Source organism: Physeter macrocephalus, chromosome 8 (assembly GCF_002837175.3).
Source record: "Physeter macrocephalus isolate SW-GA chromosome 8, ASM283717v5, whole genome shotgun sequence".
Classification (NCBI taxonomy): domain Eukaryota; kingdom Metazoa; phylum Chordata; class Mammalia; order Artiodactyla; family Physeteridae; genus Physeter; species Physeter macrocephalus.
In genome coordinates, this window is record NC_041221.1 from 134,402,604 (window position 1) to 134,417,333 (window position 14,730).

At 37.2% G+C, this 14,730-nt stretch overlaps 1 protein-coding gene across 1 annotated transcript in view; it reads left to right on the forward strand.

The window, feature by feature from the left end:
- Window positions 1-14,730, forward strand: part of PKD2L2 (polycystin 2 like 2, transient receptor potential cation channel) — a 37,056-nt gene extending 22,326 nt beyond the window's left edge. The window contains exons 9-14 of the mRNA XM_028493440.2: window positions 3,079-3,199; window positions 4,242-4,343; window positions 5,881-5,945; window positions 6,539-6,593; window positions 13,844-13,956; window positions 14,399-14,730. Of these exons, the coding sequence (XP_028349241.1) occupies window positions 3,079-3,199; window positions 4,242-4,343; window positions 5,881-5,945; window positions 6,539-6,593; window positions 13,844-13,956; window positions 14,399-14,495 (553 nt within the window). The 3' untranslated portion in view covers window positions 14,496-14,730. The remainder of the gene's footprint in view (window positions 1-3,078; window positions 3,200-4,241; window positions 4,344-5,880; window positions 5,946-6,538; window positions 6,594-13,843; window positions 13,957-14,398) is intronic.

Below are 14,730 nucleotides of genomic sequence, written 5' to 3' on the forward strand. Positions count from 1 at the left end.
CCTGGACCAGGGCACAAACCCGTGTCCCCTGCATTGGCAGGCGGATTCTTAACCACTACGCCACCAGGGAAGCCCCATGAATGTCCTAGTCTTTAATATCTGGCTCCCAAAGGGGAAAAAGAGAAAAATGAAGGAGGGAAGGGCATTGGGCCTCTCAATCCCAAGGACATTGCTTCAGCTGGAGAGGGAGGGGCTTGCAACAATGCAGGGAGATGCCTGCCTCTGTGATCAGAAGCAGCAATCAGCAATCAGAACACAGACCCTGATGTTTGGACAACAGGTCCTTCTTGTCCACCCTGGCTCCCACAAGCTGTGTACAAGCTGCTCTAGAAATACATGCAGGGCTACCTGCCATGGGCTGGGGGGTAGGAGATGGGTAGCTGCTGCCAAACTAAAAGTTTAAATTGACCCACACTGCCCAATCCTATCCTGGAAGTTGTAAGCCTTCAACAGACTCCAGAGTTCCAAAATAGTTTCATCAAAGAGATTGTGCCACTGTGATTGTTGTCTAGATGGTGAGACAGATTCCTAGTGCTTCTTACTCCATCTTCCCCAAAACCTCCACCATGAAGGCATTTTTGTTGATCCAGAAGAAACAGTTGAGAAATTTTGTTTCTAGTTACCTCTCAAGGAGGAGACAGAAGACAAACCCAAGGCCTGTGTGTGTGTGCTGGGGAGTGGGGTTGGGGGAGAGGAGGAATGTCTGATAACTTCTCCACACATAAAGCAGGGAGCCTGAAGTGCTACAGCCTCAAGTTAAAAGTAAATCCCTCAGAGTGACTTGACTTGAAGTCTGGGTTTAATCACCTAGGTATCCAGGGAACCTCATGTCTTGAATTTGGATTAAGATGGTCCCAGGCTGGAATGCCCATATGCACCTGCAGACACACAAAAATACCTCTCTGGAGAAAGGTATTTCATCCTAAGCCCTTCAAGTATAATTTACTGCTCATGGTCAAAGATAACTTGGTACATAAGGAGGAAAAATTCATAAGGAAGAACCAGCAGATACAACAGACAAAAGAAACAGTCTCAAAGACTTCAAATATTGGAAAAAATCAATAAATACTTACTATATTTAGAGAAATAAAACACAAGTCAGAAAATATCTTTAGAGAGAGAACAGGATAGTGTAAAAAGTGACATACTTGAAAAAGTATCAAACAGAATTCTAGAAATGAAAATTAAAGCAACTGAGATTAAAAGCCCAGTTGACAGGTTTGATAGCAAATGAGACATAGATGAAGAGAGAATGAGTAAAATGAAAAATAGGTGAGAAAAAATTTAAAAGTGGCATAGAGAGGCAAAATGTTCAGAAAATGACAGAAAGGGTAGAATGAGAAGGCCTAATATATGTTTAACCTGAATTACAGAAGACGACAGACAGTGGAATAGAGGCAATATTTGGAGAAGGCTTAGGAATACCTACCACCCAGTCATGCCTGCAAGTGAGAGACTGGGAAGTCAGATTAACCATAAATGGTACATTATTATGAAACAGTCTGTAAGCTATTTTAATTCAACAAGAGAGAACTGCAGAAAGTTAACAGGGGTATCAAGAAGTTAAAAAACTGTTTTCATTCAGTACAACCTGTATTCTGAAGAGTCATGGTGTTCCTTTTAGCTTGGGGAGGGGGAGGGGAAAGGAATAAACAGCACCAATTGGCTTAATTTGCGTAATTAAGAGGAGAAAAGTGACAATTACATTGCATTTGTAAGTCTCCAGTTCCTATGTGATTATAACCATTCAGTAATTGCTTAGGTTTTTGTTATTCACACTATTTACAGAGCAGAGGTATGTGGACACTTTCTGGAGAGGAGAAATGCTGACTTTTAACTTATATAAACACAACTTAAGGATAAAATATTAAGTTAAAAACACTACCTCATATTCTTCTATGCCAGAGAGGAAAAAAAAATTTTTTTGATTTGCTGAGAAACTTTGGTCTCCTAATTCAGCATTTCTCCTTCTATCTTGTGTAGAAGAGCATTAGAATCCAGTATTAGAAGTTGGATAAATACTGTATGTATGATTTAGTCAGGTCTCAGGTACTGAGGATGAAATTCGAGAAAACTCTGAGTTCTAGGACTCCAAATAGCTGATTTCTTTGAATACATTTTCTTCCTTCATTGTACATAGTCCTATGCTCCCTTCATGTGATTGGCAAAAGCAACAAGGAACAAGAAACATTCCGCCCTTTGACCAATCATGCAAAGTGTCTACATACTATTAAAAACTCCTTCCCAGGTCTCCCCTTAAAATAAAGAACTCATATATATTTATCATATATATATATCATATATATATAATTTATATCCGTGGTGTGTATGGCAATACCATTGCAAACTAATGATGAGAAAACAAAATAAGACTTCAGGTTATGAAATCCTAATTCTACCTCTGCTACTACTATGCTCATTCAAAGCCTTAATTTCTTAATTTTTCCATCTTTAAAGTTAATAAAATGAAGATTTATAGTATTTTCAATGCTATTTCACTTCAAAGCCAAGCTTTTATACTTATTGGAGAAAATAAAATAAACCTCGGGATCATGTTTGAGGATCACTACCAGCACTTGTTTGAGACTTAGCAAGTAACAAATTGTTGCCATCCTTATTTCAGTAGACGAGATGCAAAAATTAAGCATACCATTGATATTAGAAATTGTAGGGCTCTTGGGTCTATGTACAAGTTGAAAATCATTTATTGGAAAAGGTCAAAGTATTCTAAGTTTTATAAGAGCACAGGAATGGCTAAGGAGGCCACTGTCAAGACAAGCTGGTAAGCAGGCATCTCAAGGTTCAAATCTTGGAGGTGAACATTGGGTTCACATTGGTTGAATAAATTGAAGCCTATCATTTCCTGAACTATCTGTTCAGCTATTAAGTCTTGTCTTTTTTTAGGGGAATATTCTACATCCAATTTTATAGAACTCTGTGCTAACAAAACTAAAGCCAGAGAACATATGCCATATGCAGCTAGGTACTTTCCTAGGCACATTAGTAACCCCCATCTGTTGTCATGTATGTATGAAGAGATATAGTATTTTCTAATGTTTTTCTTTTTTCCCATAAAAGATTCACACAATTTCGTATTGTTCTTGGAGATTTTAATTTTGCTGGTATTCAGCAAGCCAGTCATATCTTGGGACCCATTTACTTCATCACTTTCATCTTTTTCGTGTTCTTTGTCCTGCTGGTAAGAATGACCATATATGTTCCCCTTTTTTGCTTACATTTTTCAGAATAAAAAATATAATTACCAATTTAGAAGAAATTATAGTATCACTGCTTAGATGTCAGAACACTTTACATTTATTAAGAATGGTGTAGCTTCCTAGTAATCCAGGGGGTCCAAATGTTTTCAAGCTGTCCAATGGAGAATGTGATCATAATAGTTAAAATCTGGGTGGTTACTGTGTGCCAAGAGTGTACTAAATCTTTTACACATATAACTTGAACGTTCCAGGTCTCTCCAGCCTGGGACGTTTCATACCAGTAGGTATGAATTAGGCCATTCATATTCTGCCCATATTGCAACAGCTTTTGGCCCTTATGGCTGACAGCTCACACCCTTGTAATTTTTAGGAGTCCCCAGGATGGGTCTCTCACATGTGCTCAGGACAAAATCTATTTGGCCTTCCTAATCAAGGAACCTTGCCTTTCTACTCAAGGCACTGCTACTGTCCTCCATGAAAACATTTTTTTTGTCACACACAGCAGTTATCCCCTGATGGTGGGCAACAGTCCTCACAGTGACAGATCTGAGCCACAGTGAAAGGTGGAGAGGTGGGCTGGGAGTAAGAATACCCTCTCCACAGTTCTGTTTGTGTTATCTGGACATTAATAGTTGTAAGAGCCCTAGTAAAATTGTGCATTTAAACAGCTCTATAGAATTTTAAAGAAAAAAAAGAAATACCCTTATGAACATATATTATTCTAAGTTTTCTTCTGATATGTAACATTAATAAATTTATATATATATTATTAACCAATGTATATGCACTATTTTACATTCTGCTTTTCCCATTTATCATAAACATACTTGTACATATCCACACACTACACATTTCCCATTCTACTATATTATATATATAGTCTGCATAGCCATATCTCTTATTGAGCACGAGTTACTTTTAAAATTTAAATCTAATTTTACAAATCCCAGCACTCGTCAAAGTCATGAACAACATTTAAACTAAATTTTTATTGAAATACTTCATTTGAATATTTCTCCCCAGAACATGTTCTTGGCAATAATTAATGATACCTATTCTGAGGTGAAAGCTGACTATTCAATAGGCAGAAGGCCAGATTTTGAACTTGGTAAAATGATTAAAAAGGTATGTCAAATTCTTCTAATCAGAATTCTAAGACCAATCTTATTCAGTTTATACTCTTGTAGTTTAAATAACACTTAAGCCCCAAGTGGTAGTGCAGGGAGGGCATTTGGGGTTTTTTGTTTTGGTCCACAGTTTACTTGTATTATTTCAGTACCAGGAGAAATGTTCTCTGGCTTCAAAAATGTGACTAAAATTATTTCAGAGCTCAATGTATCAAAAAGCTACTGAGCACTAAATGCAAAGCACTTACTCTCTTCTTCAATTTAGATGCTGGTAAATTCCTACGAACAATCTGAACTCAAAACTCCATTTGCCTTACCTTCCTCACTTTCTGTAGTGGCAACACTCTCCTCAGTCACCCCTGGCTCAAAACCCTTGAACTTTTTATTTGTCCCTTATATGGTCTGTTGCCAAGGCTTGTGTGTAAAGTTCACCTCTGTAGTTTTTGCTCACATTTGTGGAACTCAAGGACATGTTGAATTCTAACTGCCACCACTACATTAGGTACTCAGTACTTTTCACCCGGACTTCTGTATGGTAACATCTTCTTAACTGTTCTAGCCTCCTTCCTGTGCCAGCCCAGTTTTGATCATATCACTTCTCTGTTCAAAATTCTTCAAAGTTTCCCTGGGCTTGTCAAAATAAGTCCAAATTCTTTATTCAAACATTCAAAGGCCTTTTCTAGTCTCACAGTCTCAACCTATCTTTATTCACTATCATTGAACTAACTATACAATTTTTACCTTCTACGCCTCTATTTACAGCACTGTATGCCCCAGCTGTTTTGAGCACAGTGCTGTTTACCATGCTTGCTCTCATTGTCTCCTCTGGACCTCTGCTCATGTCATTCCCTGACTCCCCAGGAACATTCCCTCTGCTCTCTTGCTGACATTCTGTTCTGTCAGAGCAATCTTCCTTGTCCTCTCAATACCGACTTCACCGTGAACTGTAGCAGAGTCATGTGTGTACCATCTTGCCCATCTCTGCATACCCACAGCTCTAACCATAGCATTTCACACAGAAAAGGTTCTATAAGCTGTGGGGTTAGTGGGGCTTGAGAACTCTGTCCAAGAACTTACCTGTAAAAGTAAACTATTAATATGTCCCCCAATGAACTTAACTGTGGGTTTTTTCATCTTTTATCTTTTTTTTTTTTTTTTTTTTTTTTTTTTTTTTTTGTGGTACGCGGGCCTCTCACTGTTTCTCAACAACTGCGCCACCAGGGAAGCCCCCATCTTTTATCTCTTGATTATGATGTTGGTTATGTGCATTAATATCATTAATGCAATAAATGTTAGTAATATTTTTTAAAGGTTTTTTTCCAAGTTCAAGTGTGATGCCCTCCAGCTTTTCCACCAGCAGGCAGAAACCATAAGTAGTGACAAGATGAAAGAAGATAATCATAGTATTTGCCTCTACATTTCTTTAGGGCAGCAGTCCCTAAAGTAAAGCATTCCCTATTTCCTTTACCTTGATCAAAAATTAACAATACAGAATATTATTTTTATGAACTTTTAAACTTTTAAATTATGCTCAGAGTTACCACAATGCTCTCGAAAAACTCAAACTAAAGAAACCTGAAACAGATGAAGACAAGAAAAGGTAAGATGAATTTTTTTCAATTTTTAACTTACCATTTTAAATCTCTGTATTATATTAGAAACTTACAGTGAGAGTAAGGTTTTGATTGCAAAACAACCACCATTCAATGTGCTGATTCTAAATCAACTGTCAAAACATCCAGTAGCACCTCATAATTTCTGAGAGTGTCATGAAACTCTAAGCTAATTTAAAATTAATATAAGGCATGCCATGCCACTCAGAAAAAGGTTTAACAGAAAGCTGGACAGGATAGTAAAGTCCCTCTAAAATACTAGGAAATGATTTTAGTCTACATTAAGTGCATGCTTTTTGCTATCAAAGTAAAAAAAATTTTAAACAAAATATTTAAGAATGTATTTACATTTATTGCATAATTTAGTGTCAAAATCTGGCAGTGGGACATAATAGAAACATGTTTTTATAGCTAGAGATATGATATAGAGAACTTATTAATGACCACATTGTCCAAATAATTAGTGTTATCAGAAAGAACAGAAATTAATTCAGATCCTTAATACAGACCTGGTTATATTTTATACTGTCATTTTCCTTTTTACTGTCATATACCTCTGATTTTTATTTTATATTCTCAGTAGGAAAAGCAGAGATTTGGCTGAACAAGCTAGAAGAGAAGGCTTTGATGAAAAAGTAAGATTTTAATTTTCTCATAAAGAAGTGATAGCTTTATTAGAAAAAGTTCTGATTTAAGAACTGAATGATTTGCTTTTTTCAGAGCAGTAGTTGCCACCTCCAAATTTCTCCCAGAATCTAGATCCTTTCTTATTTAGGACAAATTGTTTGGATTCCAGATACTCCTTCTCTCTTATTGGTGCTCTTAAGCCAGATACCCTCGTCCTACAGCTGTACCTTCACTGTGGGATTAGCACACAGGTTTAGTGAGTATACTCTATTGAGATGATTATATAATTGTTCTCTTGTAATCATTAATGTGATGAATCACTTTAATGATTTTTCTTATATTTCAAAACTGTAACATATATTCAACAAATGACTAAACATATATGTGTTTAATAAATAATTATGAAGCAAACCTCCACATACCACTACCACCCAAATGAAAAAATAGAACATTGCTCTACTTCTGGATGCCTCCCACCCCCCAATATATTGAGAAAGAGGATAGCAGGGTCAAGAGATTGGAATACGCAAAGAAGTATGTATAATGGAGTGAGGTTTCTCATTATCAGACAACGGAAATGCAAAAATGGAAAGGCTGAAGGTTAAAATGAACCTTGTGGTGTTGGATTAGAATTGCAACTGTGTGTGTGTGTGTGTGTGTGTGTGTGCGCGCGCACGCGCGCATGAATGTATCTTCTAACTCTGTCCACTGAGAAGGCTAGAGTGACATCCTAGTAGCAATGACACAACGAGCATCCAGATCTTGGTTTCCAAATACCATTCTCCTCTAGGAACCAGGGCTCCTTGGAAATACAGTTAATTCCAGGACTAGAAAGTATAGGTGTTTCATACTGTACTGCATGTAGAATGATGGAGATCTGTTAAAAGGACACAAGTCAGCTTGAGTGGGGATCCCGCTGGCCAAGTGTGGGATTTTAAGCACTTAAGCACTTATTTAAGCACTTAATGAATATTAATTTAAACCCACGGAATAAAATAGGATTCCATGAGTCCACACTGATCTAAACATATACATGAATAAAAGTCTGAGGAAGAATAGGACATTTCCATACCGCTCCACGAAATACTTATTAATTACAAAAAGAAAAGAAGGGCTTCCCTGGTGGCGCAGTGGTTGAGAATCCACCTGCTGATGCAGGGGACACGGGTTCGTGCCCCAGTCCGGGAAGATCCCACATGCCGCGGAGCGACTGGGCCCATGAGCCATGTCTGCGGAGCCTATGCGTCCGGAGCCTGCACTCCGCAACGGGAGAAGCCACAACAGTGAGAGGCCCGCGTACCACAAAAAAAAAAAAGAAAAAAAAAGAAAAGGAATAACATTACGGTGAAAAAGTCTGGAAAACAGAACCTTAATCAGTACTGGAACAAGTTGAAATTATATGCCACCTGATAGGACACTAAGAGAACACAGGATCCCTTCTGTAAAATTTCTGCTGAAGATGCATAACGCAACGAACCATCACACAATAAGAAACTGAGGGACATTCTATGAAATACTGGCCTATAGACTTCAGAAGTTTCAAGGTCATGAAAGTCAAGGTAAAGCTGAGGAACTACACCAGACTGAGATTAAAAGATGGGTAAATACAATGCGTAATCATGGACTGAATCCTTTTACAATACAGGGCATCATTGGGACACTGGTAAATTTGAATGGGGGACTGAGGATTTAGATGGTAATAATCTATCAATATTAATTTTCTGATTCTGATGATTATACTGTGCTTATAAAGGAGAATGTCCTTGTATGCAGGAAATACACACTGAAGTATTCAGGGACAATAAGGCATTCATGTTGGCAACTTCAAATACTTCAGAGGATAAAAACTATTTGTATTGTTCTTATAACTTTTCTGTAAGTTTGAGATTCTTTTAAAAAACAAAACTATAATTCAATAAACCATTTCTGAAATAAAAGACAATGTATATTGAAAGACATCCTACGTACCTGGGAAAAATTACCTAAAATGAACATGAGACTTATCCAAGCAAAATATGGATTTACTTACAAGGAAAAGAGAATTAGGTTAGCATAACACCATTCAACACCATAAATCAACAGAACAACACCTACAATATAGCAAGGAAAGAAAATGTAAGCCAAGGCTTTTTTATATGCAGCAAAGCTGTGTTTCAAGTGTCAAGGCTCTAACAGTTTTGAACATGTAAGAACTTGGGGAATACCACTGTACTCCTGAGGATTCTATGTGAAGATCATCTTCAGCCAAACAAGAGATGACTGAGAAATTTTTAAAAAAGAAGGAAGAGAGAAGGTATAAAGTAGAAAAAGCTGACTGATTATTTCATATGTAATAGCTAAAAAGTTGAAGAATTATCATTAAGAGTTAATAGCCGAAAAGAAGAAACTTTAGCATATTTACGAGCACAGTAGTAAGTTTAAAAGATATTGTTTTATTAATTTTAAAACACATTTTTCCACATTTTAATATCTCTGAAATCAAGATGTGCCTTATATTTGACAATGTGCCATATTGTAACTGGTGGCACTTTTTTCCCTAAGTGGTACATAAAATAATGGTGTAATGGTCTTATGATAGACTCCATCTCTCAGATACAACAAAATACAGTAATATGATTAAATATACTTGGGTAGTAGAGGGAAAAGAAATGAGGAGGAAGAAATTATAACCTAATTTTTTTGTTGAACTTGTTTGGTTCTTGTTGAGGGAACCAAAACAAGAAAGAGATGATGGAGGATGTATAAAAAGATACATGAATAAAAACAGAGCACTAAAACAAAAATACATACATTCTTAAAGGGAAGCAGTACCAAATCAAAAAAGAAAATTGAAAATATGCCACATGGTAAAAGACTGTAAATATACCTTAAAACAATATAACTGTGACCAGATATACCTGACATATCAGTAAAGACAAATAAGCTTAATTTACTTAAAAAGAAAAAGAAAATATTTTCAGATTGAATCACGGAGCAGCACCCAATTCTATGATATAGCCTAAAATATATACCTAAAACAAAGTGATTTAGAAAAGTTAAGTATAAAAGCATGAGCCAAGGTATAAAAGGCAAGGAAAAGTTATCAGAGGACACAATATAAGTCAAGGTAGAATTCTAGAAAAAAGTTCTAAATGAGATGAAGGGCACTTTATAAGGCTAAGATCAATTTTAATAGTTATGATTATCTATGCAACAATAATACAGCATAAACTTCCATAAAGTAAAGACTACTAGACTTATAAAAGGAAAAACATACAAGAATACACTAAAAGTAAAGAACAGATCAAGAAAAATGAAAGGATTAAAAATATATATATAATGAATAAAGTGATCTTAAAATTATGTATTAAACTCTGTACTCCCAGAAGATACACCTGTTTTTCAAAACCCCTTCATGAAAATAGATATATTGGGCCATAAAGAAAACCTCAATAAATTGAAAATAAAATTTATCAAAACTGAGCCCAAAAGAGATTTTTAAAAGCTTAAACAAATCCATTCTGTAGAAGAAATGAAGTCATCAAAGAGCTACCTCTGAAATAAATCAGGCCCAGATGGTTTCATATGGAAATTTTACCAGATTTTTAAGGAATAAATAATTTCAAGCTATTTGAGCTGTTCCAGAGCAAAGAGAAAATTGAAAACTTCCAAATTATTTTTATAAAATAATTTTAGAATCACTATATAGTGATTCTAAAACCTAGTAAAGATTGTATCCTCCTCAAAACAAAACAAAACAGAAAAAGAAAATATCACTTATAGGGACTTTCCTGGTGGTGCAGTGGTTAAGAATCCCCCTGCCAATGCAAGGGACACGGGTTCAATCCCTAATCCGGGAAGATACCACATGCTGCGGAGCAACTAAGCGCCTGTGCCACAACTACTGAAGCCAGCGTGCCTAGAGCATGTGCTCCGCAACAAGAGAAGCCACCGCAATGAGAATCCCACGCACCACAACAAAGAGTAGTCCCCACTCACTGCAACTAGAGAAAGCCTGCGCGCAGCAATGAAGACCCAATGCAGCCAAAAATAAATAAATTTTAAAAAACAAAATATCACTTATAAATCTTGAAGCAAAAATCCTAAATATTAGCAAACAGAATCCAACAGAATACAATACCATGATTCAGATAGGGTTTATTCAAAGAATGGGAAGATGATTCAAAACTGTAATAATCAACTAATTACCATAATCCATTCTATTTATAGATCAAAAAAGGGAAAACTATTATTTTCTATAGATGCTAGGTATTTGATAAGATTCAACATCCAACTTTGAGGGGGAAAACAAAACAGGAATCAATGGACTCCTCCTTGACATGATAAAAACAAATTTATCTCACCCCAAAGCTAGCATCTTACCTAATAGGGAAACATTGGACATGTCAAGGACAAGACAAGGATGTATTGGAGGGATCAGACAAAAGAATTAAGCAAGAGACATACATGAGAAGTACAAAAGTTGAAAAGGAACAGGTAAAAACTACCTCTGTTTGAGATATGATTCTCTTTCTCAGGTATACAATGAACTGAAAAATTATGACAAAAAGAGATTAAGTAGTAGGAAAAAATAATTTACATAGTCATGTCATATATGCAAACATCAACCAGCTCATTAAAAATTATAATAGAAGAAACTACAATAGCAACAAAATAGAAAATTCCCAGGGACTAATTTTAAAATGTTTAAAACCAAGACATGGAAAAATTTAAAACTTTCCTTAAGGACAAAAATACACCTGGCCAAATGACATACTCATTACATGTATGAGGACCTAGTCAGGAAAATGGAAACCATACTATACATTTCAAACAGAGAAAATTTATTACAGGGAATTGTTTACACAGGTATTGGAAGATAGAAAAAGTGAAAACACTGAAGCAACTCATAAGTAATAACTGTAGGAGGATGCTACCACTCCCATGGCTAAGGCTACAAAAGGTGGGTTTATTGGAACCTAAGACACTTAAGGGGCCTGAAGCTGTTGCTCAGACCTCTGAGGTCACCCCCATCCCACCCCTGCTGCTCCTGATACTTCTGAGGGAGTATGATGAAGCTGGTGCTGGGTATGCCAAAAGAAGCTGGACAACTGCAGCCTGGAGCCAACTACCATTTGCGGAAGCAATGCTGATAGAAAGAAAACAAGAAAAACCTTCTCCCCTCCATCGTCCAGTAAGGCAGAACCTAACAAATCTGGTAGCAAGACAGTCTAGGGAATGAGGTTTGCAAAGCCTGAGATCCAGCATAAAGAGCATAGGAGAGCATAAGAGTTTAGGAGGGCAAATTTTGAGTTGAGAGATATTAGCTAAACGGTCAGCCGAATTCACCCCCTTTTGGCTATTTAGTACACATCTGTACTTCCATAAAATGATAATAACTATTTCTAGCTTCCATCTAATAAGACAGAACTATCCTCTATGAAAATGGAGGCCCTCTTATTCTCTCACCAAAAGGGGAGAAGCAAAGCCCCAAGAGTAATTGTATCCATCTCTGGGTGACGATAAGATCTTTTATACTCAAATCACAATTCCTTGAGAACTTAATGTTTAAACTACCGAGTTTTAGATGTGGAAGTATTAAGAGGCACCGCTCAGAGAATTCCCTGGGTTCCAAACACAGCCCTCTCTGAACCCATTTTGTAGCAGCACCAATTTCCCCTTGGTAATTGGGATCAGTCGCCTCAATCACTTCTTAGCCTGCTGGTTCGGTAGCCTCAGGAATCCCAAATAGCCAGGCGGCGGTCTCAAACTCTTAAGTCAATTGTTGTGTCCCTTGGTGGAGGCACGCTGTCTATAAGGGTCTGTTTCTTTGGACCTTCTCTGCTACAACCAGTCATCAGTTAGGGGCCAGTCAGAAAAACAGAAACACACTAGGCAGCTCAAAAAGAGGGGGTTTACTTCACAGAATTCATTTCTGAGGCATGAGAGGTCTGTAAGAACCATTGTGGAACAATGAATTAATCCAGAAACAACTAAAAGCAGCTACCACCTACAGGGAAGAGGTGGGTTGACTAGAACCTAGGAGCTTGAGCAAATGCCACAACATAGTTGCTGCTCTATGAGGAAAGGTATTACTTTCCTGTGAATGTCAAGGAAGGCTTCATAGAAAAAGCGATGGTTGAGATGGGTTTTTTGAAGGATGCATCGCTTACCAGGCAGTCTATTCAATGCATATTACTAATGCATCCACATTTTAATAGACCTGGTCATTTAGAAATATTTGTGGGGCCCACCACTTTTTTAACATCACATTAAAAGTACTGGTAAATATGTCAAAACATAGGTGCTGTAATGTGGCTGAAATAAAACTAGAAAGATTGAAAACCACCCTTTCCTACTTCGGATATGTTGGTTTAAAGACAAACACTTTCTGATATATAGCACAGCTCCTATGGCCAGAACAGCATCCATTTATCAGGTAAACAATGTATGAACTTGGGCATCGCCATTCTCTCTGAGGAAGGTAATCAGAACCCTTGTACAGGGATCCACTTTGCTACTTAACATTACTGTTGGAGCAGGGCAATAGCATACCGATTTACTGAGAAGTCTTTGCATCGTATCTGGGTGCACTGTCTCTTCTTTCCCGCTTTTTCTAGGGCTGTTTCTATTTTCCATAACATAACAGATCATTTTTCCTAAAGTTGGGAAAAAGGTATTTGGACACTAAAAGGAAAATGGGTGGGTAGTGAGCACAAAGCACAGAAAGGACTCTTTAGGATCAGAGAAGGATACAGCAAGAATCTTCTGGTATGAGGAGCTTATTCTGGGGTATGTGGACAGATTGGAGTACACAGATTGACGCAGTAATTATGAAGAGGAGATTGGGAATTGTTAGGAGTCTGGCTGAGAAGCAGCTGGGAGGGCAAATAATACCCACAAACGTACTTTGATGTACACTTGCTTCATTACAGAACAGAGGTACAGAAAAGAACATCCCAGCTTTGGCCAAGTGAAGAAGGGAGAATATCAGCTGGAGATGCAGAGGGGAAGAGGCAGTGAAAAGGGAATAAGACGATATTCATAATTTAAAAATCCCCTAACTCTGCTAAACAGTTTTAACACCAAGTTCTCTGAGGTGACTTTGCTAATGCACAGACCCAAAAATCACGCAGGGCAAAAAGCCAGTGGGGCCCAAAATCACAGCCCTGGAGAGTAAAGTTTAAGATTCTCAACCTTGTGATGCTTGTGTGCCATGGGCCTGCAACAGAGAAAAATTTAACGATTGCAGCTTACGCCTTTTCCTCTAACTTTACAGGAGATTCAAAGTGCAGAGCAGATGAAAAAATGGAAAGAGAGGCTTGAGAAAAAGTATTATTCTACAGAAATTCAAGATGACTACCAGCCTGTCAATCAACAAGAATTTCGAGAGTAAGCATTTGTTCTAACCAAGGTACTATGGGATATCGTGATATGGGGACTGGGGACATTCCACAATTTTCCTGAACCCAGAATCTCATTCTGTTAAGATGCCACTTTTTTCCCCCAATTTTTTACCCAACTTTAAAATGACACAGAAAGCATAAAACTCCATATGTTTAAATGTAAGGTGAGAGCAAGACCAACTGCTTTTGTCCTTACATCTCAAATAATAGGAACTGCCATTTATACTTGACATGCGTAGCAGATACTGTGCTCCACACAGCTTTAGAATATTAGATCCGTAACTGGCCATGCTAGGCATGTTTTGGGCGCTTAAAATACTATCTTCCCACTCAAAAGTATTTCACAATAGGCGCTAATAACCTGCTGTCTCTTTATGTAAAAAAATGTTACTGACTCATTCTCTACTTCCTTCTAAATTATCCTCTAGCCTCTTTTTATATGCTGTGGAGCTGGAGAAAGAATTACACTACGTCAGTTTAAAACTAAACCGAGTGATGAGAAAGGTTTCAGCTCTACAATATTGAGGCAAGTGGAGGTGAGAATCTGTGATACAATCATGGAACATTTCTAACGATTTATTCCTGTACTGAATTATTTCCAAAATTTGTCCCCATTTTGGGTACATTTTAAAAGCACAAAACTAGCTACCATCAAACTATCGTCAGGGTCAATGATAATCATCAAATGATTTCTAGGAATGGGACCCAATATATAATCCATGTGTATTACAACATGTCTCCACAGTATACACATACAGGT